Genomic DNA, 25,334 nt, shown 5'->3' with positions numbered 1-25,334 from the left:
GTATATACCCAAAGGATTATAAATCATTCTACTATAAAGACACAGGCACTCATATGTTTATTGCAGCACTATTCACAATAGCAAAGACTTGGATCCAACTCAAATGCCCATCAGTGTTATACTGGATAAAGAAAATGTGTCACATATACACCATAGAATACTAAGCAGCCATAAAAAAGGATGAGTGCATGTCTTTGCAGGAACATGGATGAAGCTGGAAGCCATAATTCTCAGAAAAGTAACACAGGAACAGAAAACCAAACACTGCATGTTATCACTCATAAGTGGGAGTTGGACAATGAGAACATATGGTCACAGGGAGGGGAACATCACACATGGGCCTGTCAGGGGGTCGGGGGGCAAGGTGAGGGATAACATTAGAGAAATACCTAATGTAGATGATGAGTTGATGGGTGCAGCAAACCACCGTGGCACACGTATTTCTGTGTAACAAACCTGTACATTCTGCACATGTATCCCAGAATTTTAAGTATATATATATATATATATATATATATATATATATATATATATAAAAGAAGGTAAATAAATCATGGAGATTGATATCTAATACTCAAGATCTGCAAAGGAATTTTGGGGTGGATTTATTCATCACTGTCTCATGTGTGTAATCTGCCTTCACAAATGTCTACTGAGAAGCATGTAGGTTGACAATGAACTTGATATTGAGAGAGAGAGACAAGAAAATCTTGGGGAGTTTAATTATTGACGTACTTTCGCTTTTCTATTTCAAAAAAATAGAAAGATAAAAGACTGGCATTTGGTATATCGGCACACTTAATCTGGTGGTTAAAAATGAAAATAAAAAGTCGTATTTTGTTCCCCCCCAAAAAAATATATATAAATACAAAAAATTTTATGAATTCCCTCAATTATATTTTTTTGGACAATTTAAATACTCATTCCACTTTAGCCAATATTACGTTCTTGAAGAAAAATAGGTGAAGGGAAAAATAGATCCAGCTTTTACTTCTTATTTTTCACTCCTACCCCTCACTTCGTAAGCACTCATGTCTATTATGTACTTGTTAGGCTGAATAGCAAGAAAATAATACTACTGCTAATCAATTAGGAAGAGAAGGCCCTATCAAAATAAAATAGCTAAGTGTTATGATCATAGAAGAATTAATTTATTGTGACAGGACAATGAGAACCAAGCAAAACGTTAGATTGGCTCTAAATTTTAAATTCAATTTTAGAGAAGAAAAGCTAAACCACTCTGCAAAATTATGGGAAACATAGAAGGATTTAGTGCCACAGATTTATTTTCATTTCTTTCTAACAACAAAGACAAGGTAAGGAAACAAGATGAGGCAGAAATTCTCATTTCACAGACTTGATGATTAAATTTCTCACAGAACTGAAGAATATATATACATTTTTCTAGAATGTATTATAATTAAAGTACTGTAAATGAAAACACTGTTCCAAGAAATCATGTCAATTAGTTTGAACTGTGTGACTGAAACTGCTAAGTATTAGTTTATTTTCCTTTTCTTAGTAATAAATGAAGCCTCCCTCCTCCTTTTCTTTTGTTGACAAGGTGTGGCTCTATCTCCCAGGCTGGAGTGTAGTGGCATGATCTCCGCTCATGGCAACCTCCATCTCCCAGGCTCAAACAATCCTCCCACTTCAGCCTCCCAGAGAGCTGGGACTATAGGCCCACACCACCACACCTAGCTAATTTTTGTATTTTTTGTAGATATGGGGTTTTACCATGTTTCTCAGGCTGATCTCGAACTCCTGAGCTCAAGTGATCTGCACACCCTTGGCTTCCAAATTGCTGGAATTACAGGAATAAGCCACTATGCCTGGCAAAGCTCCTAATTTTTAGTTAAGTATAAAGTCTTTAAGAATAGAGACTGTGATACCCAGCTTTCTTTGCATCAAATTTGGGGATGGACCAAGTTTTGGCTAATGAGATGTAAGCAGAAGTAGTATGTGTACTTCTGAGTCATATCTTTAATGGAAAGAAGCACTCCTTTATGTTCCTTTTCCACCTCCAAGTCCGGAATACAAAAGCAATGGCTGGAGCTTCAGCAGCCATTTTGAGTCATGTTATGGTCTTGAAAATGGCGGCCACAGAGGATGAAGCAACAAGAGAGGAGTCTTGGTCCTTGTCTCTGGGAAATCACCTCCAGCTCTTTGCTAACTATCTCCAGAATTTTGAAATAAAAAGAGAAATAGACCTCTATCTTATTTGATCCATTGTCATTTTTCTTTTCCTGTCACTTGTAGGTAAGTCTAACTCTAACTAATACAGACTGACAAAGTTGTGTGTCAAAGCAAATTCTATGAGGACTGTATAGATTATTGGTTTCTTCAAACTGTTTCTTACTAGCTCTGAAGAGGAAGGGAAAAAGATGCCTTACATGGAAAATGTTCAATGTTTGTAGTTAATCAAAGAAATAAGAACAAAACTCTGAGTTAAGAATTGACACTGTTCAAATCCCAGTTAGGTAGACTTTCAACTTTGGAATCTTTTTTCCTGTCTCCCTATCTATTCCTTTTCTTTCTCTTTCTCTTCCTTGCCTTCTCTCCATTCCCCTCTCCCTTTCTTTCTACCTTCTATTCTTTTCTTTCTTTACTTAACTTAGCTCTCAAGTTCCAGGTAAAGCATATTTTAGATTCTTCAAATATTTCAATTTTAAAAAATGTTTAGCATTTAACATGATTCTTACCCTTTATATGTATGCGAGTTCAAGCAAGATGATCATTTTTTGCCTGATACCAAATTTTTCTACAAATACCAATATTTAAAAAGCTATATCCACCTTCAATAGTTGGTATTTTTCTTTTTAGTCTTCAATAAGAAACTGAGATTTTTTTCCGATGAAAAAGATGTTACCCACAACTTTTGAATTTTTTGATAATTCAATTTTTTGAGAATCTTTATTGATAAATACATTTTTTAATAATTAAAATATATCTGCTTCTTTTCTCTCTCTCTCTCTCTCTCTCTCTCTCTCTCTCTCTTTTTTTTAGAGACAGGCTCTTGCTCTGCTGCCCAGGCTGGAGTGCAGTAGTGCACTCACTGGAGCCTCTAATTCCTGGGCTCAAGTAATCTTCTCTCAACCCTCCAAGTGGCTGGGACATAGGTACATGCCACCACACTTGGCTAATTTAAAGTGTTTTTTTTTTTGTTGTTGTTGTTTGTTTTTCATTTTGTAGAGATAGCGTCTCACTATGTCACCCAAGCTGTTCTTGAACTCCTGGCCTCAAGTGATCCTCTCACCTCAACTTCCAAAGCTTTGGGATTACAGGCATGAGCCACTGTGTCTGGTCGTCTGTTCCTTTCTAAATTGTTCACTATGCTTCATAGTGAACAATTTAGAAAGGGAACAGACGACCAGACATGGTGTCAGTTCACTTTTGGGCATAGTATCTTTGAATTGTGGGCTCATTTATCACAAATATTTCAGCACGGTTCTTAGACACTTCAACAGACTTTCTATCAAACAAAGGTTATGAATAACTTTTAAATTAGAAGGAAATAAAAACCCAGGTATTCAAGGTGTTATAGTTTTAAACAATCAATTATTTATATTTTTCTACTTAATTCAGCTATACTTTGAAAGAAAGTATCTTAGGCAAAAATGTCAAGTTAGAACATTTGCATTCTAATCAACTATAAAATTTAGCTGAGTTACATATTGAAGAAACTCAGAAAAAATAAGTTAGTATTTGCTTAAAAAAAATTAGCCAGGATAGTCCATATTTGAAGACACCATTTATTTTTAAATTAGGGATGAAATGAAGATCTGTTCATTCTTGGCAAGATTCCTTTTAATTTGCTAAGATTGAAAAGAGAAATTTTGGTTTTTACTTCTCAATTTAGCAAAGAGTCATGATGGTTTTCATCAGATTTGCAATGTACATTTTAGCTGGTTTTAATGAAGACAAATTCTTCTCAATCAGGAGTTTCCTATTCATTAAGTGAGACAGACGGCAGCTTTGCCGTATATTGTTAGAGCCAACCTCTTGAAGCTGGTTGCCTCCCTTATTCAGATCTATAGGAATATTATGGTTTTATTTTTCTGAAGGAAAAAATCAAAGAAGTCAGTATTTTGCTAGGGCAAAGTGTCAAGTTGTCTTCAAACAAATGAGCCAACCAACTCCCAGATTTGAAATGGTAAGAACGTGTGTTTTCATTTGAGGGACACATACCCTCACATAATGTGGCAGGTGGAAGGCCAAGATACTTGGGGGCATACACATTTAGAGATTTTCCCAAGAGACGTCTGAGATTTCTCAGATGTGTGCTGTTCCACACCCCAAGACATTTTGTGTCCTTTGGTAATTTTCTAACCCTCCTTGTAACTCCCCTGCTTAGATATTGCTGGCTTTGAAACATGACCAGAAGCTCAAATAAAGAAAAGCCAAGCTGGAAAGCATCCCAGTTTCCTGCAGTGCTGCACAAGGTCAGCAGAAGACACTTGAGAAAGTGCATCATTCACACAAGATAGAAGGCATGGCCCGCGGAAGGGCTGGCCAAAGTTTACAAGACTCAGTGCTAAGGTGGCTGCAAGAGGAAAAACACTGGCTTTAAATGTTCACCTCTCCATTCCAGTCAGCACTAGATGCTAAAGAGCAGTGGATGTCCTATCGTCAGTTTTGCCAGGGCCACTTCTGAGGCGAGCTCTTGAATCTAGAGCTTCATCATCTCTTAAGATAGTGAAGATTCTGGCCAATGAGTACAGGCTAAGGGATGCATTCATTTTCCCTTACTCTGACCAGACACACAATTGCATCTGGGAGAAGCTGAGGTTTGGCAAGAACATACAGTGCATGTAGTGGCCATGTCTTTGCTGAAAACCCTACTGGATATGCACAATGCAGAGTGCATTCTCTAAGACTGGAGGCAAAAGCAAGAACTGCAAGCATTCATTTCCATGGAGCAATAACTGGGATAGTACTGCACTGGAGTTACCCAGATTAACGGGTAACTGCTGAGTATTACTGTACAACTCTGCACTTCTTTTTTTCCTTTTGTCTTACAGAAGCGTATCCCCCAAAGAGTAGCCCAGAAGATGAGAGGCAGGGAGAAGAAAAGAGAGAAGAGGAGGTGGGAGATCAATCTAACTTGTTTCTGATGAGTGGCAAATTTTCCAGAACGCTAGGATTATCTTTATGGATTGCTGTGGTTGGGGACTGAAAGAGTTATAACTTCATATTTAAGTAAAGAAAGATGAAAAATGAAAACATATATACCATATCAATAGTTGCCTATATTGCATATTCATAGACAGATCACTAATGTAAGAATTTTCTCCTCAAAGCTGTTATCTGCACTTAGACAAAGTTAAGGACTCTGCAGTGTCTACTAGAAGTACGTACAAATTCATCTAAAGACAAAATAGAAACAAAGTTTAGTACGGTACTGTTTTGTGAAATGTTAACCATGTTTTTTTTGTGTGTGTATGTGTGAGGGTAATTAAGTGACAGCTTAAAAATATGTCAGTACTCCTTTTATCCTTCTGTTTTACTGATTCTCTACAGTTTTGATGTTTTATCAGCTTTTTCAATAATCATAACAATACTAACAATAATTATTAGCATTATGAAATTTGAATAAAAGTTATTTTTAAATTAAAGCACTTTTTAGTTTATTTCAAATTATTTAAACTTGGGCAACATTTTTCCCAGCTGCTTTTTAGGAAACAGAAGAGTTAGTTGTTTCCGTGGGCTCTTCACAGTGCTTGAGTGGAAAGCAGGAGCTGCAGACAGGGTACAGAGGAGTGATTTGACTTTATTAATAATAATCACCTCCTTTGATTGTGGAGTGCTTCACTATGTACTGAAAATTTTTTTTACATTTTCTGTTAAATTCTCACCTGACCTTTGGGAGGTAGGGATCATAGTTCCACTTCATAGATTAGGAAAACTCCAGTGCAGAGATGTCAAACACTGTCCAAGAACACAGTGATGGATGGCACCGAAACCCCAACTTTGGCTCCCGTGTTCTCTGTCCATTGGCCATGGCTTTTGCTCCTGTGTACAGATACAGGCGCTGGACAAGTTCACCAAATCCCCTAGGCTTCAGCCCCCTCATCTGCAGAATGGTGGCTTGGATTCTACCATCTTCAAGGGCTCTGCCAGCTTTTCTTCATTTTGAATTTGGGTTTATTAAGCAGAATGAGTGACAGAAGTTTGTGGGTACTAACAGATTAAAGGGATATAATCTGGAGGCTAGGGAGTAAATTAGGCCTCCAAATGGCTCACTGTGGTTGTCATGAGCTTGGAGGAATGAAGGCAAACGTTGCCACATTAAGCTCTGATTTTTAAAAGAGTCTCATGAAACCTATAGCCTCCAAAAGAAGAACAAGAAAGAAAAGACTTTTACACACATACAAACATTTGTAACAGTTTCAGATGGTTCATAGACTGACTTCTTATAGATGCACGGACTGAGTTAATAACCACGTATACACAACTTTCTGGCCCATAGGGAGCTTCACTGTGGTTGTTACACAAAGTGAGCAAAACTTATTTTCATTTAAAAAGTGGTGATTGAGAAGTGTGAGCAAAAGCGATGTGAAAAGAGTATATATTGTATATTGAGAACAGACAAAATTATCAGTGATGATGAAAATTAGCACAGTGGTTGTCTATAAGAATGTAGGCATTGCCTGAAAGAGGGCATAAGGGAATTTTCTAAACCGACGGAAATGTTCTGCATTTTGATTGAGGCTTTGGTTACATGAGTGTGTAATCAAAGCTAATCAAATTGTACCATCAATATTTGTGAATTTTACCATATGTATATAAATTTTATGCCAATTAAAAAAACACAACTGTGATGCGTTTTCAAGATAGTCCTTCCTATATCATTTTCTTGGTTATTGGGCTGGGGTAGGAGAAAGAAAGGCTAATGTTTGCTCAAACATAAATGTCTCCTTTAGAAGTATTGATAGAGCATGCCACAGCATTTTAATGCTTGTTTTGAATATCCCAAGAGCAAAGTTCTTGACTGGAGGTCTATGGTTGCGATTTCTGTTCCACAAGCCCATGAGCTGTATGTTTAGGTCTGACACCAGTGTCAGGAGTGGAATAATGAGTAGAAAATATGAACCTCAGAGACAACCACATTCCCTCCAAAGGAGAAAGGGGCTCTATTAATCCTTCTGCTTTTCCATGTGCCCACAATGTGCATGTATATGTATGTGTGTATACATATATATTGTTTTTCAGAATATAGGAAGAACAAGATATGCAAGAATTTGAAAATTTAGATTGCTGTAATATTGTTCTGGGTTTTAAGAAGTGAAGAACAAAGGAGGACTTCATGTTTTGGTGTGTGGTGTTAAAAAACTGATCAATATTCAATGTGAAAGCTAGATCCATTACTTGTACCCATTTATCAGTTGTTACAGGGTCTACCTTGGTGGCTGATAACCACAGGTAACGTCTGCTAGAACAAATTCATCAGGCCTAGAATAACTTCAACAGCCAGCAGTGCTGATTTAACATCTCCATGACACACACTGAGATTTCTCTTAGAATTGACTGTAGATAGAAAGAAGATTTTCAGAAATTTGCTTTTTCATTTTGCATGCCTCATATTAAATATTGCTAAAAATTTAAAACCAAATTGTTTTTACTTTTTCTTTTCTTTTCTTTTTTTTTTTTTTTTTGCAATTTGCAAGTGTTCATATAAGAAGAAAATGACTAAAAAAATACCCACCCAAGTACCTAAAACTCATCTAGAGAACAATGCTAATAATACAAAGGCTATGACTGAAGAACTCCATGATTCGTGGGAAAGCTGGGAAGCACAGTTCAGCCCGTGGAAGGAACGTGAGGCAGGTTGGATCCACCGAGGCTCGCAGTCAGTCAGTGGTGCTTTGCTCCCTAAGTCAAGTTCAGCAGCCGCATTTCTGGTTCAATGTCATTACTTATTTCGACCTAAAACAGAAAATACGAATGGCTTTCAAGAACTTGAAAGTTGACAACGAAATAACTTTTATATTCATCCAGGCCTTTTGAAATGCAGAACAGGTCCTGGGTGCACCTGGTGCTGTCTGACTGTAACAATAAGAAAGTTAGAGACTTGGGCCCTCCCGCTTTTCAGATTAGGGCGTGGGAACTGGGCATCGTCATCAGAGTGCAGAATGATTTTCTAAGAGAAGTGCCAACCACACAGCAATTGTGGTGTGATGTGGCGTTGTTGCCATTGCTTTCCTTAAGGGTAAAGATAGCAGGGTAGTGTTGTGTCCCCAAACGACTAGATATTTGCATACCCTGTTCTTTCTACAGCATGCTGGCGGTGAAGTGCTCAAGATCATCCTACCCTTGCTTTCATAGCACTCAACCACTGACCTATGTCCCTTACACACATCCCATCCTGCGATGACTACTTTTATGTGTCAGCTTGGCCAGGCCATGGTGTTCAGATGTCTGGTAAAACTTCAGTTTAACTCTCACTGTAAAGGTGGTTTTTTAAAATTATTATTAAAAAAAGAGATTAGGGTGGATGACTGGCCACCGACTGGCCACCGGTCACAGCAAATCCTCTTGCATGCTGCCATTTGCACTCTTGGTGGCATCGTTCCTTCCTAACAAAGACAAAAGTGCACAAACTGGCTACTACGGTGGTAAGTCTGAACTGCATAAGCCATATAAACACAGCCATTTCACTGCTACATGGCTAAATAACTACACATCAGGATGTGTTCTTACAGTAGTCCCTGACATGGTATACCATTGTTAGGATGCATCAAAAAGTTATTACTGTCAGTGACAAAAGGAAAGAGGTCCAAAGTTAGAAGAATAATGAGCCCTAAATGTCACTGCATTTGTGCTAAGGCAGGCACACAGGGAAGCCCGTCTTTCCTTCGGGACAACTAAGAAGGTGTTCAGTGCATTACAGATGTAGTGCTCTTGAGACAGCACAGGAGAGTTAATGCCTCTGTTAAGTCCCTTCCTTTCCAGGGACTGATGGTGAGCCTCAGGGAATAGGCCTCCATGCTCAGTAGTGGGAACAGTGAGACAGCCATTGATATGGGTGGATCACAGTCACGTTACTCTGCATGCCACAGGGGACAGACAGCATGCAGAATTTTGCATAGCTCAGTGTTGCACTCTGTCTGGATAAATATAAGATGTGAAGGCTAATCAAGGACAAATGAAAAGAGTATCGAGAGAGAGTTATCATTCTGTTTCTCTTCAGGTGCCTCCAGCTGCAGTTTACTAGCACATGGCTGGTGACTGTTGGTTTTTAAATCAAGGTTTGAAAGCACATCACTCTACCTTCCCAACTCCTACACACACACACACAAGCACACACACACCCTGCTTTGTCCTATTAGCTGGTGCTTCATCTACATGCTATAAATGCAAAATGGCCTGATCCCTACTTACATATGGGGGAGTAATACCGAACAGCTGTTCTCAGGAAAGAGCAGAGAGAGTTGACCATCTCTGCAACTGTCCTCCAGCCTGATCATCAGAGGTGGTTTTCCTGTGTACCTGGACTGTCAGAGACAGAGAACAGGCAGTCAAAGTACCTGTGGAGCTGGCGGCAGGGCTACCCTGAAATAGGGATTAGCCTTTGCTGTGTCTAGTACTTAGCTGCAATAGCAGCCCCTCAATTCACAGTGGCCACACAGCATGTAGCAGTTTCTGTGAAGAAAAATTAGCCTCCAGCAAAGGCAATCAGACAAGTTAAGATACCAAAGAAAAGCCAGGTTCTCATTTGGAAGCCTTAGAAAAAGATTTGCTGAAAGTTATGGAGGAATCTCAGGTCAGCTCTCCTCGAGTCTTTCTTAACTGCAGTCATCGGCATCATCCTCATGGAAATTTCTGACATAATCAGATCCAGCTCTACCTTTGTTGCAGAAGTTGGTTCTGGAATTCCAGCTGCTGTCCTTCTTTGATAAACTGCCTTGCTCTAATTATTTTTATGTGAAGAATTACTGCTACACGGAGCTTAATCTTCCTGGTATCCAGTTGCTAACCATTTGGATGGAAATATACAAGTCATGATTTTGACAAACTTCAATTTAGTTGCTCTCTATGATGTTTCTCTGAAATTCCATATCACTTCGATAGTTGCATATGTTTGTGCCATGCTATTTTTCGTCCAGAGGGGTAAATCTGCTTTTGTTAACCCTCTTCTCTTGGTGTTTCTTCTGCCCCTACTATAAGCTGATGTGCAAGTGTCCTCTTCAAAGCCACTGCTGACCGCTGGGCTCTGCATTCTTATGATAAGAGCAGTCTTTCTGTCCTTTCATGGGAGGTGCTGTCAGTGAGTGGGGGCAGTGATGGAGTGAAGACTCCATGGCAGTTACGGTGAGAGTTACACTGTTCCCACTGGTAGCTGTGTGAGCCCCTGCACAAATTACCCCTGTCCTATGTGTCACATGTCCCCAAGGCAGACCCAGATAACCACCACTGAAAGCATCTCAATAGCTTTAGACATAATGGTGGAGCCATGGCTGCTGAAGGTCTCTTAGTGTCTTCACCAGGAGCTGTCGACTCCTGCTCTGCTTACGCCTCTGCTTCCTAGCCGTTCACTCCCTTTATACAAGAACTATGGCAAACACCAGATTAGAGAGTCATGAGCTTCAACTTTGTCTTCTGTAGAATGGCCAAGTGAATCAGCCTCCATGCTGGGGATACCTGGTTTCTTCTGCTGCTTTTTCCCCCATTAAAGTCTTAAGTTTTTAAGAGCAATTTTAGGTTCACAGCAAAATTGAGAGGAAGGTACAGAGATTTTCCATATACTCCCTGCCCCTGCCCCTGCCCTTGCACAGCCTCTTCAATTATCAGCATACCCCACCAGTGTGTTTCATGTATTACAACTGATGAACCTACGTGGATATAGTCACTCGAAGACCATCACTTACATAAGGATTCGCTCTTGGTGTTGTACATTCTATGAGTTGGGATAGATGTATGCTGAAATGTGTCCATTATTCCAGTGTCATACAGAGAAGTTCTATTGTTCTAAATATCCTCTGTGCTCTGCCTATTCATGTCTCTCCTCCCCCAACTCTTGATCTATTTACTGTATCCATAGTTTTGCCTTTTTCAAAATGCCATGTAGTTGGAATTATATAGTATGTAGCTTTTTCAGTCTGACTTCTTTACTTAATAACATGCATTTAAATCTCCATTCTTTTCATCATGCGATAGCTCATTTCTTTTTAGCACCAAATTATCCATGGTATAGATGTCCCAGAGTTCATCCATTCAGCTACGGTGGATATCTTGGTTCTTTGTTAAGTTTTTGCAATTATGAATAAAGCTGCTATAAATATCTGTGTGTAGATTTTTGTGTGAGCCAAAGAGCTCGCTATTTTGTAAATACCAAGGAGCTCGATTGCTAGATCTTATGGTAAAAGTAAGCCTAGTTTTGTAAGAAACTGCCAAAGTATCTTCCAGTGTAGTTATATGTATTCTACTTTTGATAAATTTTGTGCCATCTTTTCAAAGTAGCTCAACTGTTATTTCCCAGGGAAGCCTTTCCTCACCAAGCAAGAATTAACCATTCCCCCTCTTGCATAAAATTTCCTTGGGATATTGTTTTGCTTCTACCCTTTCTTTGTAGATCTCTCCTCCTAGATCATTGGCTGCTGAAGGTCAAAACTCAAGTACTATTTATCTTTATATCTCTAGCACTCAGGATGTGCCCGGTTTGCTCAGTGTAGGCAATCAATCAGTGATTGTAAAGTGAACTAAACTGATTGATGTAATCAGTGGGCATTGACAGCTTGATATCATTACTTTAAAAAGAAAGAAACAAAACATGAAAGACCAAATCCATATGTGAACCACCTTACCCCTATCCCAACCCCACTTCCTGTATACACATCCACATACAATTTGACTGTGGGCAGTTTGAAAGGTGCACGTTGTGATTATGAGCAGTGACACTCTCAAACATGAGCATTAAGGCTTCCTGTACAATTCTGCAGTATTACCTAGAATAGGCTGTTGGCTGGAAACTATCCATATGGAGTTCAAAGCTACCTGTTCACATACATGTGCTTGAGAATATGCTAAGGATTCTTCTGATTCCCTTAATAAAGTGGCTTCCTCACAAAGCCTGACTTTGTACTTCACGGAGATAAAAGAGGCTTAATGAAAGTCAAAGCAAGCTTTCATTGCCCTCTCTAGCAATTTCACACAGAAGGTTGGAAACTTCTCACTACCCAGCAACAGCTTTTTCTCCCAGCTGTTGCTGGGTAGTGATATGGCATCATTGGGTTCAGTGGAATTTAGTATAATGGCCTTATTAAAAGAAATCAAGTAAACTGATAGAGGCAGACTGGATAAATGCTGCAGTATTTGCACACCGGTGGAGAGTACAGATACTGACCTCTTAAATTGTTTCATGCACAATGATTTCAATTCAGGCTTAGTTTGATATTTCAGATTTTTGCTTCCTTCATGGTTGAAAGGCATTCCATATTCATCTGACATGATAATATGCATAATCTGTCAAAGTAGAAACTTGTTCTATTGCTTTCTGTAGAGAATAGCTTGTAGTTTATGCTATATTCAGCTATCCACTGCTACGTCAGCGGTGAACAGGGACGCTGAGAAAACCCTTGGAGCAGAGAGTGGAGTTGATCAAAGCCTTTTAGGTGATCTTAAAAGCATGTTTTGGTGTTCTTGATTCACAGAGACAGAAGTGACTTTAGAGAACATAAGTGGAAGTCACTTGCCTCTGGGCCATGCCACAGAACACCCTTTTGAGGTACATAGGTACATGGGCATCCAGTTTTTAAAAGTGATTTAAGAAGAAAATTCTATTATCGACATTTATCAAAAGCAGTTTTTAATAACTTTCCCTAATAGAAAGCTCTCTCTTACATTGCAGCATTTTTCATATTGCAATTTCTCTGCTGAGTTTTTTTTTTCCACAGTGGAGATGAAATAAACCATTCATCATCCTCTTATCACATAACAAATATATAAAGACTCTCTAAGTCACCACTAGGCATTGTCTTAGTTCTTTTCTCACTTCCAATGCAGTAATCATCTTAATTATTGTCATAATCCCTGACAAGTTTCCCAAAATCTACAAATATCAACTTTTGGAGCATATCATTTGGGAGTACTCAGGGTATGAATAATGAGGCGGTGACTGCTTGGTTCTGGAATGTTATATAGGGTGAATGTTTTTTTCCAAATTGGATTTGCTTTAAGAAACCAAAATTTATTTAAGCATCTATCGTATGACAGGCACAAGGCTGATTTCTGTTGCCTGCGAGCGATGTTACTTTAGATCATTTTGCCAGGATAAAGTTAATTGAAGCTGGAGAGGTAGAGGGGTCAGTGTAGCCTTCTCAGAGCTTCAATCCTCACAGATGCTGAGTGTGTAGGCTGCATATCTGGGGTAGAACCACTGTGGCAAAGAGGCAACGGTTGAAGCTTTTCACATGTGTTTGTTATACAAGCAACTATTTTACATAATTTCTTCTATCACCACGGAATTACAGAACACCGAGCTGAAAGAACAAAAGATCCTCTGAGCAAGTCCATCATATCAGGTTGGGTGACAGTTTGCCACCTAGGAAAGATCTCAGCTCCACAACTCAATAATAGTGGGACTTTGAGAAAGTTGCCTAACCTTTATGAACCTCAGTTTTCTTATTTATAAAATGGGAATATTAATTAGTACATTGCAGTGTTTTCATGAAGATTAAGTGAGATAACATATGCAAAGTGGTTAGTGTATGATAGCTTTATTAATTTACACAGTTGAATATGTGATAGTTGGAATTTTCTAGGAATGGAGTCAGTGTATCTATTTCCATGTTTCCTAGTATTTTATTAATCAGTGACTAAGATTTCTTTCTTGTACTCAGCTGAAATCTAAGCAGTTTTAGGTGGTTTGGTTTTTGTTGAGTTCCTTCCATATCCTCCAGGAACATAGAAAACTTGTTCCTGAACTTGTTAGTCAAAGGTTTGAGTACTAGGAACAGTAATAGGCAACTTTACCTATACCATACACACATTGTCTTATTTTTCCGCCTTCGAAACCATAGTATGGTGATAGAACAAGTCTCAGGGACACTGAGGAAGGCACCTGGACCTCACATGGAGGGCCTGGATTCACTGCAGCCCTTTCTTTCCTTTTTACTTTGCTGTGCTGCCCCAGGACACATATTTAGTCTTCATTCCTGCAGGTTAAATAATCTCATTCAAAAAAAAAATTTGGTAACCAACTATTGATAAGGGCAATAAGATAAAATTATGGTATTTGAAATATAGATCATGTCACCAGCTTCAAATCCCTTTTGGAATGAATAATAATAATGACGATGTTGGGTTACATGTGAAAGTTGTGTTTTAAATGAGTGAAAAATTAAACCAATTATTATTAGTAGTAGGTTCAAATTATATCACGTTTGGTTAGTTTTGGCTGAGTTAGAAGGATTAATATTTTCCATATCATCACACCTTTACTTACTGGTTTAACAGGCTTTAACTCAACATGATCCTGGTAGTAGGAGTGGGTATCAAGTCCACCTATGAAATCAACTGAAAATATAACATAGGCTAATATGAATAAGTGTGTAAAAATACAGTACTAAATGTTTAAAGTAGAATACATAAGAGCAAAGTTGATAAAAGTATCCATTCACCATAAAATGAAAAAAAAATGTTTAGTAAAAAGGATACTAAAAATATTGTCAATGAGCCAAAAGGGGGAATTTAAGAAACACAAATGGATTCCTAAGCTCTGAAAAATAAGTTGTCATTGGTTTCAGTAAGAAATGATGTAATATTAAAAGGTATGAAATTTTAAATAATGTGTTTGTCCTTAGGCATACAGACATGCCCTTTCTCCCTACATATCGAAAGATATACTGTCTCCTCTTGTTGCCAAAATCCTTTTTTTTCCTTAAGAATATGTTTTGCATCATTAGAAAGGCATTTGAGAAGCCAGATAATATATCTCCATGCCTCTGTCCCCAAGCCACCTCCAAGAAATAGGCATCTGCCTTTTGCAAACGTTTCATTACCTCCCTAATGGCAGAGTAACTGGCTGTCTGTATAGACTTCTCATCTTTGTAATATTCTTTCCAGTTTCTTTTGGTTTTACCAAAGCCTCAATCTTTTCTTCTCCCAATTCTAACGTACATGTATTATCTTTGTTTCTCCTGTTTCATAGTCCATTAAAGATACTATTTACTTTAAACCAAGATTTGGTTGTATTGCAGCACTCTAACATTAACAGACATACAGGTACGCATGGAGGAAAACTGAACTCTCAGGAGTGTGTGTGTATGTGTCTGTGTGCGCATGTGTAAATGCCAAGCAAGTTTGCTAAGTGGAGGATATGCATAGTATATTTTGGCCCACATATTTTCCCAGATACTGTAATTTTGCCTCCATATAGAGTATCTTTTTTTTGGCAAAAATTTTATAAGACAAAACCCATAAATTGTATCTATTTATGATTCTTTTTACCAAATACAGATGCTAGAAAATTTTAAGTCTTCTCAAATCAACTTCTGTTCCTTCTGGTGCAGAAAATATGGTTGTCCAACTAAAAACTGGGGCTCCATTCTAAAATGTCTTTTCTCAAGTCAAGATATCTCAAAGGGAAATCATAAAATTAAAAAATCAAAACTTGTACAACATTTTGAGTTCTCATTTCATTTGTCTTCTTTTGCTTTTGTGAGGATATAGTTCAATGTTTTCTGTAAGCTTTTAATTACTGCATTTTACTAAGAGCTTTGAAAGTTTTTTTGGGGGGGGCATGCTTTGGTTTGTTGAATAATCAATTTAAGTTTTTCAATTGATCTTGAATGTAATGCAGCTAAAATGTAGACGATTCATTTAGAAAAATATTCATAGCCATTGTAAGAAACTTAGGTTGATTTACAAAGCAGTTCTTTAAAAACTGAGAAACTCATAACTCAGATTGACTAAGGGAAGGAGAGAAAATGTAATGTTGAAGTTCTTTTTGTTTTCAACATCAGCCTCATCACAAAAATATTCTATTTTATTTACTCTAAATATGTGTGTATACACGTATATATAAATTCTGAAAAGACTTAGAATTTCTGTTTTCATTGGTAAAATAGTGCAGCTTTATTAGGATGCAGTTATAAGTTTCCTACGCATTTGAATTCCAAATACGGTTCTGCTTCACATATTTTTTTAGCTTAGTAAGAATATTTTTTGTTGTTTTTTTACTCATATGTTGTACTTCATAAAATTTATATTGTATTATTTCCACAAAACAAATAAATTTAGCTTTAATATTTACTTCTTAATTAGATTATAACAGGATTTAAAATAATATCAGAGTTTTACCTTGGACAGAATGAACATCTAAAAGGCTTATGCTGGACAGGCGCAATGGCTCACACCTGTAATGCTGGCACTTTGGGAGGCCAAGGTGGGCAGATCATTTGAGGTCAGGAGTTTGAGACCAGCCTGGTCAACATGGTGAAACCCTATCTCTATTAAAAACAAAACAATTAGCTGGGTGTGGTGGCACATGTTTGTAATCCCAGCTACTCGGAGGCTGAGGCAGGAGAATTACTTGAACCTGGGAGAAGGAGGCTGCATTAAGCCAAGATCATGCCACTACACTCTAGCCTTGGGGACAGAGGGTGACTGTTTCCAAAAACAATAAAAATAAAAGAAATAAAAGATAAAATTAAAAAGAGGCTTATGTTAGGCCAGATGCAGTGGCTTATGCCTGTAATCCCAGCACTTTGGGAGGCCAAGGCAGGCAGATTGCTTGAGCTCAGGAGTTTGAGACCAGCTGGGCAACAATGGCAAAACCCCATTCCTATTAAAAAAAAATTCAAAAATTAGCTGGGTGTGGTGGCTTGTGCCTATAGTCCCAGCTACTTGGGAGGCTAAAGTAGGATGGTTTGAGCCCAGATGGCAGAGGTGGAGGTTACAGTGAGCCCAGATTGTGCCACTGTACTCCAAGCTGGGAGACAAAGCCAGGTTTTGTCTTAAAAAAAAAAAATTAAAAGGCTTAGGCTACTTCTATGAATTGAATTTAAAAAATTAAAATTATTTACATAAATTAATTGGTGTTCTGCATCTGGTGAGCTAATATAATAACGGTATTATAAACTGGCTTATAAGACTGGTATCACTATTTTAACTCTGAGAAATTCTTCTCCTCCTAATGTGTTAGTGCATTAACCAATGCATCCAGGTGCTCTCCACTGACCCTACTATGGTGGGAAGAGTTGCTGGTCGGAGCTGTAGCTTGCAGTGCCTCTTCCACGTCCACCTGAGACTGGAAGGAGTTAGTCATCTCCACTACTCCTATCCAAGTAGGAGTGATCTTTATCAGTGATCAGGTTGCACACTGCCCTTGAAAGGAAGGTGCTAGTTATGTTGTGCCTTTTAAGTATTGGAGAAAAGAGAGTGGTATTGTTGGTTTTCTTACAGATTTAACCACACAGAAAAAAGACAATTCTAAAAAAAAAAAAAAAAGGATTCTGTTTGTTGCTTATGCAACTCACATGCCTTGATGAAACTATGGTAGAAATGGAAAGAATTGTCTACATGCCCATTCTCGATTTTCCTAATACAACTATTAACAATAATATTTCCTTTGAAAACTAAAAAATGTAGGACAAATCCTAAACCAGATAAAATGCCAGGGCAACTTGTGTAAGCAAGGACTGTTTGAAGCAAATTAAGACGTCTGGTCCCTGCAGTCAATGGCACTATAAATCAGCTACATCTTTTCTGTGTTTTTTCTTTTTCTTTTTTTATTGTTATTTGTTTTTAAAATTTCTTTTTAAATTGTTATTTGTTTTTTGGCTATACCTTCTCTGCATATCAGAAACTTAGCGTGATGTAAGCCTTGTAAACTCAAGAAATAAAATATCACATATAGGTAAAACAAATTATCAAGATTCTAGAACTAGGTAAGACTACAAAAAATTTAACTATTAAGAAGGGATCATTGAAAAGTAGGTAATAAAGAAACTGAAATATCAAGAATTCTTCATGGATGGGACAGAACAATGAGGCTTTTTGGTCACAGAAGTCACCAAGTCCGCAAGATGAGGATATTTTCATATTAAAAATAGTTTGTCATGCATGCATCAATACTTTCCATTTGCTAGAGTGGGATGAGAGTTCAAGTAAAAGAGCAAGTTAAAGCGTACACACAGGGAGGGTTTAAAGACTCTGAAAACTTCTTAAAATGATGTCAAGTGCTTTAAAAATGAAGAAATTTTAAAAATAGAAGACTTAACAAAAGATTTGAAAACAACTCTTTAGGAAAGAACTTTAGTTTTTAATTATGTTTGGGGAAATGCAGTCATATTACACTAATCAGAAAGTAAAGCAACACTGCATTTTAAAATTCCCTTTCTTGAAAAAGATAGGAGAAAAGAAGACGCTGAATTAAGTATTTTCTTCAGTAGAAATAAGGGGGGTAAATTTCAATGAAACACGAAAAGAAATAGAAAAGGCATGGACAGGTTTTCAAAAGTATTAGAAAAGCAAGGTTGGAATAAAAACATTCAAGGAAATCTGCAGTTACAACAGCAAGAACACTATACAGGGATCTTCAGCCAAAGAGCTGGAGAAATAGAAGGAAGCATCAGGGCACAGCTTGCTGGGAGCCTGCAGGACAGTGGAACTGAGTTCTGTGTACTTTGATTATTAGGTCCTGGAAGTGAAAAATAAATTTCAGAAAAAAAAAATCAACATAATTAAGAGTTGGCATCAACTGTCCCGAAAAGTCAGCCACATAGAGGGCGGCTCTCTACACCCATTCTCAGAACCTGAGGTGTTACCATCAAAGATCCCCTGGGGACAGCCTGCAGCCAGGAAACCCCTTTGTTTGCAGTCCTTTCAGATCTTCTTTCTGTGCCAACTTCCAGCAGCACAACCAAGCAACTTCTTGGAAGAAATAATATTACGTGTAACAGAATATCATTGTGGTTACTCACTCTAGCCACCACCAGTTCCTGACAAGGATTCTCACAGAACTGAAGGAATTACAGAGCTACTTTAGATTTATAGCAGCATTCTACTGTACAAATACAGACTTGTATTCTACTTGTAAAGAATACACAACCAATAGCAGCTTTTCTATACTGGATCATAAACAAAGTTTCCATTAGATAATTTAGTGCTACTGATTCAGTTCCCCACTCAGCCATGGCAAACCTGATTGACTTTATGCAGAATCAAAGGAGAACTCAAGGCAACTGTTTCTCCATCCAGTGCAGCTGTTCAGGAGACACCATGTGTAAGGCGGCTGGCTGTCAACCCAGTAGCTTCCTATGAGAAATAATTCACTACATGTCACGTGAAGTTGAAGATGTAGCCCTGCAGGGGCTCTGGGGAGAGTCACCCTCAGCTCTGAGAAATTTCCTCTGCTTCTCAGAGGCAGTCTAAGTGCTAATGTTTCTCTTCTCTCATGGAAATGCTTGGTGCTTATTGTAATCCAGAATCAATACTTGGATCCTCCTCTGTGGGCTGGAGTCTACTTTCCTATACGTTTATGCACATCTCTTTGAACTTTCAAGATTCTGCTGCGCTACAGCTCAGAACATAGGCATGAAGATTGAATTAACACCATTAGATAAAGAAAAAGAGGTTGGAATTGGGCAGATCGGAGCAAGATCTTTTATTATCTAGACATCACATTAGTAATGCCTTTGGTTTGATTAAAGTATGGCAACTTTACACAATTTAATGTTTAGCTTATTTTTCATGTCTGATCTTTTTTTTTTTTTTTGAGACGGAGTTTCGCTCTTGTTACCCAGGCTGGAGTGCAATGGCGCGATCTCGGCTCACCGCAACCTCCGCCTCCTGTGTTCAGGCAATTCTCCTGCCTCAGCCTCCTGAGTAGCTGGGATTACAGGCACGCACCACCATGCCCAGCTAATTTTTTGTATTTTTAGTAGAGACGGGGTTTCACCATGTTGACCAGGATGGTCTCAATCTCTTGACCTCGTGATCCACCCGCCTCGGCCTCCCAAAGTGCTGGGATTACAGGCTTGAGGCACCGCGCCAGGCCCTCATGTCTGATCTTAAACATATTTTCAAATTTGACAAGTACTTTGCTTTCATCTTTGAAAAGATACTTTTAAGTTGTAAAATACTTATAATACATGGAAAAATGTAGAATATAAAATAACAGATGCCTGTGTTTCCACTCTAGGATTAAATACTTTCTGCTATATTTTCTTCAAATTTCTTTTTATTTAAGAAATGCCAAGTCGCAGATATAGGTAAAACCCTCTCCTTATCCTCTTGGCTTGATTTTATATATCAGGCAGATTTTATTTTGAATTCCAGCTCTACGTTTATTAGCTTTGTAGCTGTGGGCAAATTATTTAGCCTTAAGTAGCAGTTGCTCATATGGGCACGCTGCTTGTTCTGGTTATCTATTGCTATATAGCAAACAACCACATAACAGTGTCTTAAAACAATAATCACCTTTTGATTTGCTGGTGAATTGGCATATCTGTGCAGAGCCTAGCAGTTGTTGCTCCATGCAGTGTTAGTTGGGCATTTGGAGGCTGCAGGAGCAGCTTCTGAGGCTGTGCATTCACATGGCAGGCAAGTCAGGACGGGCTGTTGGCTGTTTGCTCAGCTGGGGCTGAGGGCTAGAGACCTTGTTGGTCTCCACAAGGGCTTCTTCATGGGGCCTGGGCTTCCTTGCAAAATGGTAGTTTAGTTCAAGGGCTAGTGACCACATACTAGGCAAAAGCTGTGTTGCCTTCTATGATCTGGCTTGAAAAGTCACTCAGAGCCATTTCCACCAAACTTGATTCGCCAAGCCTGCCTGGGCTTCAGAGGCAGGAACAGCGACTCTACTTCTTGATGGGGAAGACAGGAAATATTATTGTGATCATTATTAGAAATTAAATTATTCTACAATGGCTAATACTAATAGTGACTTCCAGTGGGTTTACTATGAAGATTGATAAGAAAAATGTATATTATATTCAGGATAGTGCCTGGTCAGCCCTTGGTAGGCACGCAAATATATTAGTTTAATTCTTTTTCTTCACTAGCATGAAAATTTTTAATCTTTAGTTCTTGTTTGATTCCCCAAAGCAGATGTCATGGGACTGTGGATGTCTTAGACACTCAGCAACTATTTGCTGCTTCAATAAAGGAGGGGAAAGGGTTCATTGCAAGGTTTTGAGTATAGTCATGGCTCTTATTATCTTTAGGATCACAAATCTCTTTCATACTCTTATAAAACTTGAGGAACCCCTTTGTAAAAAAGTGAACACTTCCATCTCCATTAAATGATTTTCATATTATTTCATGGGGTTCACAGCCCACTGTATTTATGGACTCCAGGTTAAGAGCCTCAGATTGAGACTTTTGCCTTTAACTTTGATACACTGAAAGTGAAAACATGCCATTTCCAGTGAACTCAAGCTGTCATTTCTGTCTCAGGTTTAACTGTATTCACCAAATAATTAATCAGAAGGTAGGCATTTTGTTTCGTTCCAGCTCTGTTGCACACTGCCTTGTCACTGAATTTAGGAGCACAGAGCCCCTATAACATTGTGTTTAGCTCAGAGAAAAGAAAAGACTCAGCAAGGTGAGGGGCAATTAATGCATTTATTCTGAGCTTGCTTTCTGGTCCATCATTATTCCTGCTATATAGGTATTAGTCTATTCTAATCAGCATTTATTTTACAAGTTGTCAAGTCCAGCAATAATGTCTCAAAGAAACATTTGAAGAACTCAAATATGGGGGCCATTACATTGTGATTTGTTTGTTCTGTGATATAAATTCATAAGGAAAATGCTGGGGAAGAGGCTTGACATCAATTTAGTTCACACAGAGAGGTCCTTAAAAGACTGCAGAGAGGAGTTCGCAGCACCCCACCAGTAATGAGCGCTTTTAGGAGAGCCCAGTTATTTCAGAAGTAGCTGGCAACCAAACTCTGCTGATGTTACTAGAGAATGAGCTACTCTGCAGTGTCACTAATCTGTTCCTCTCTCCTGTCTGAAGAATCTGAGCATTCAGTAGGCATGGCCTGCTGTGCCAAAGCACAGGTCACAGCTGGGGCTGCTTATGGCATATTTAGTGGCTGCCAGGGCACCGTGATGGGTGGGCAGAGCACAGCGGACTTGACAGTGCCTTAAACCATTGCTTATGTCCCGGGGGTGGTTGGGGCTGTGGTACCACCTACCTGAAATGACTTTGTGACCCTGAAGAGCTGTCCAAGCAGGCAGATGATGACCAAGTGCCAGCTTTATGACTATTTATGGTTGCTCTCTTTATGCTTCAGGACGTTTAAAATCTCCTTCACCCTTCAGAAGGCAGGTGAAATTGAAGAGAAGCACATGGGACCAATGAAATGTTCAATGCTAAGCCAGTTCCAACTGGAAGAATAGAGTATGCGGTCCCAGAGGCTGCATTGTCCAGATCAGAGTTTTCCAAAATTTTTTTTTACCTCTTTCTACTCAGAAGTACTATGCAAAATGAACTCTTTCCATCTATCTTGTCCCCCTCAGTCTCACGTACTGACGTAAAGAAATGATAGAGTTCAATTTTCCTTGATGGCAACTTGTTCTGGCAAACACTGAGGGCAATCCCTAAGAGTCTGGGGGGTCTTAAAGCCTCCCCTGCTCTGTCTGGGATACTCATTCTTCCTCATTCTGGCGAGTGAGAACGGAGGCAATAAGAGACCAGTCATCTTCAAACAGGAGAAGGTGTGCCCCAGGTGAATGTAAGACCTCTCAAATGGTGTGTGGACATGCAGAGTGTTCAATTTAAAGAGTCTTAATTCCAAAATTTATGTGCTTTTGAAAAAGTATGGCCATTCTGTATCTTACTTCTCTCATTCGCTTCCATAAGTATCTTCTTTCTGCTTTGCAGGGACAGACATTTATCCCAGCCATTGGGAATCTTACCTTGGTGCATCATCCTGGGAGAACAAGCCTTCAGGACACCAAGCAAAATGCTAGTTTTAATTTTGTATGATGATGTTAATAAAGTAATAGCTGCTAATCAAAACGTACCTCTTTTTCAGTCTTTTGCTTCCAAAACAATTGAAGAAGAACCTCATCAGCTAGTAGTACTTTAAAAATAACTTTAGATGATAGATCACTATGTATTTCGGGGCACATGCTCTTTATCTACAGGGTCAACCTTATGCACATGTTCCATCTCCATCCCTGCTTTATTTTTTTCTCTTTTATACTTATCAATATTTACTATGCTACATTGTACATTTTACTTAAAAATTCATTCGTTGTCAGACTTCCTCATTACAAGTTAAGCTTTATAAGGCAAAAATTTTTGTCTGATCTTGAATGTTTTGTTCCCTGCTATAGCCCCCAAACCTAGAACAATGTCTAGTACAAAGGAGGTCCTAAAAAATACTTGGGGAAGGAAGGAATTTTTAAAAATTGAGTGACATCGTTAGAGCAAATTTCTTCCCATTCACATATTCTTTCTGTGAACAAGATTTCTATAAATAAATACTAGCACCAAATATTGGAAGTATCTGAGGTAGCCTATTACTCTAACAATAACTAATATTCGTCCTTGAAGACATGAACTGACTGAAATAAATCTGCTCCATCCATTTTATTAAGAGGTGCTTTTCCAATAAATATTTTATTTTATGTTTAGGACTTATTCTTCAAGATTTGTAATACATTTATGTTTACTCAATCATGTTAATGGCCAATAATTGCAATTATATTCCCAACGAAAGAAGAAAGTAAACACTTAAAAATTCTCTGTTTACAGGAAAAATTAAATTTGTGTTCAGGGGAATAAATCTGAAAAGATTTGCAAGCCACTACACTGAATTAGGTAAAATGTAATTGAGATAAATTAAATGTCTAAATAAATGGAAGAATATAAAAGATTAATGGATTGTGAAACTAAATATTCTAGAAATACCATTTGATTTGTGGAGCAATCAATCTATGAATTCAAAGCAAGCCCAATAGGAATTTCAACAGTTTAATAAAAATACTGATTTCTAAAATTTATGCGAAAAGGCAAAGGCTCAAGATTAGTTAAGAAAACCTTGAGGAAGAACACAGTTGAAGAACTTATACTACCAGATGTCAAGACTTTTTTCCTAGTTAATTACAGTAATTAAGAGAGTATGCTATTACATAAGAAAAGATGATAGATAAATGAAGCATAATAGAGTTAAAAAATAGATCTACTTGATTTATGACAAATGTACCATCATAGGACAACAGGGAAATCATAGTTTTATATATATGTTTCAATAGTTTTGTTGGGGAACAGGTGGCATTTGATTACATGGATAAGGTCTTTAGTGATGATTTCTGAGATTTTGGTGCACCCATCACCTGGGCTGTATACACTGTACCCAATGTGTAGTTATTTATCCCTCACCCACTCCCACCCTTCCCCCCAGTCCTCAAAGTCCATTATATCATTCATATGTATATATGTATACATACACTCACACACACACACACACACACACACACACACACACACGTAAATATATGCCACATTTTCTTTATGCACTTGTTGACTGATGGGTATTTGGGCTGGTTTAATATTTTTGCAATTACGGGTTGTGCTGTTATACACATGCATATGCAACTGTCTTTTTTGTGTAATGGCTTTTCCTCTGGGTAGATACCCAGTAGTGGGATTGCTGGATCAAATGGTAGATCTACTTTTAGTTCTTTAAGGAATCTTTACACTGTTTTCTGTAGTGGTTGTACTAGTTTACATTCCCACCAACAGTGTAAAAGTGCTCCCTTTTCATCATATGCATGCCAGCATCTATTCTTTCTTGATTTTTAAATTATGGCCACTCTTGCAAGGGTAATGTGGTATCACGTTGCTGTTTTAATTTATGTTTCCCTGATAATTAGTGAGCTTGAGCATTTTTTCATATGTTTGCTGCCAATTTGTATATCTTCTTTTTAGAATTGCCCATTCATGTCCTTAGCCCACTTTTTGATGGAATTTATTATTTTGTCCGGCTGATTAGTTTGAGTTCCTTATAGATTTTGGATATTAGTCCTTTGTCAGATGCATAATTTGTAAAGATTTTCTTTAACTCTGCGGTTGTCTGCATATTCTGCTAATTATTTCCTTTGCTGTGCAGAAGCTTTGTAGTTTAATTAAGTCCCATCTACTTATCTTAGTTTTTGTTGTACTTAATTTTGGGTTCCTGGTCATGAAGTCTTTGCCTAAGCCAATGTCTAGAAGTGGTTTTCTATACCTTCTAGAATTTCTATGGTTTCAGGTCTTAGATTTAAGTCTTTGATTCATCTTGAGTTGCTTTTTATACATATATGGTAAAAGACAAGGAGCCAGTTTCATTCTTCTACATGTGGCTTGCCAATTATTACAGACCATTTGTTAAATAGGG

General features: G+C 38.1%; 1 protein-coding gene across 3 annotated transcripts in view; it reads right to left on the bottom strand.

Moving 5' to 3' along the window:
* Positions 1 to 5,471: 5,471 nt before the first annotated feature.
* NKAIN3 (sodium/potassium transporting ATPase interacting 3) overlaps positions 5,472 to 25,334 on the bottom strand; it is a 650,466-nt gene continuing 630,603 nt past the window's right edge. Inside the window, exons 6-7 of one of the 3 annotated variants that reach the window (XM_032296190.1) lie at positions 14,444 to 14,514; positions 5,472 to 7,926 (exon numbers count right to left, since the gene is read on the bottom strand). In XM_032296190.1, coding sequence (XP_032152081.1) covers positions 7,873 to 7,926; positions 14,444 to 14,514 — 125 coding nt within the window. In that variant the 3' untranslated portion in view covers positions 5,472 to 7,872. Of the gene's footprint in view, positions 7,927 to 11,311; positions 14,154 to 14,443; positions 14,515 to 25,334 lie in introns of those variants that run through there. The other 2 variants (XM_032296191.1, XM_032296192.1) reach the window with 2 other exon arrangements.

The sequence above is a fragment of the Sapajus apella genome, unplaced genomic scaffold, assembly GCF_009761245.1.
Source record: "Sapajus apella isolate SASKATOON/1434 unplaced genomic scaffold, GSC_monkey_1.0 scaffold35, whole genome shotgun sequence".
In the NCBI taxonomy this organism is placed as follows: domain Eukaryota; kingdom Metazoa; phylum Chordata; class Mammalia; order Primates; family Cebidae; genus Sapajus; species Sapajus apella.
This window is presented reverse-complemented; position numbering and strand designations above follow the sequence as displayed.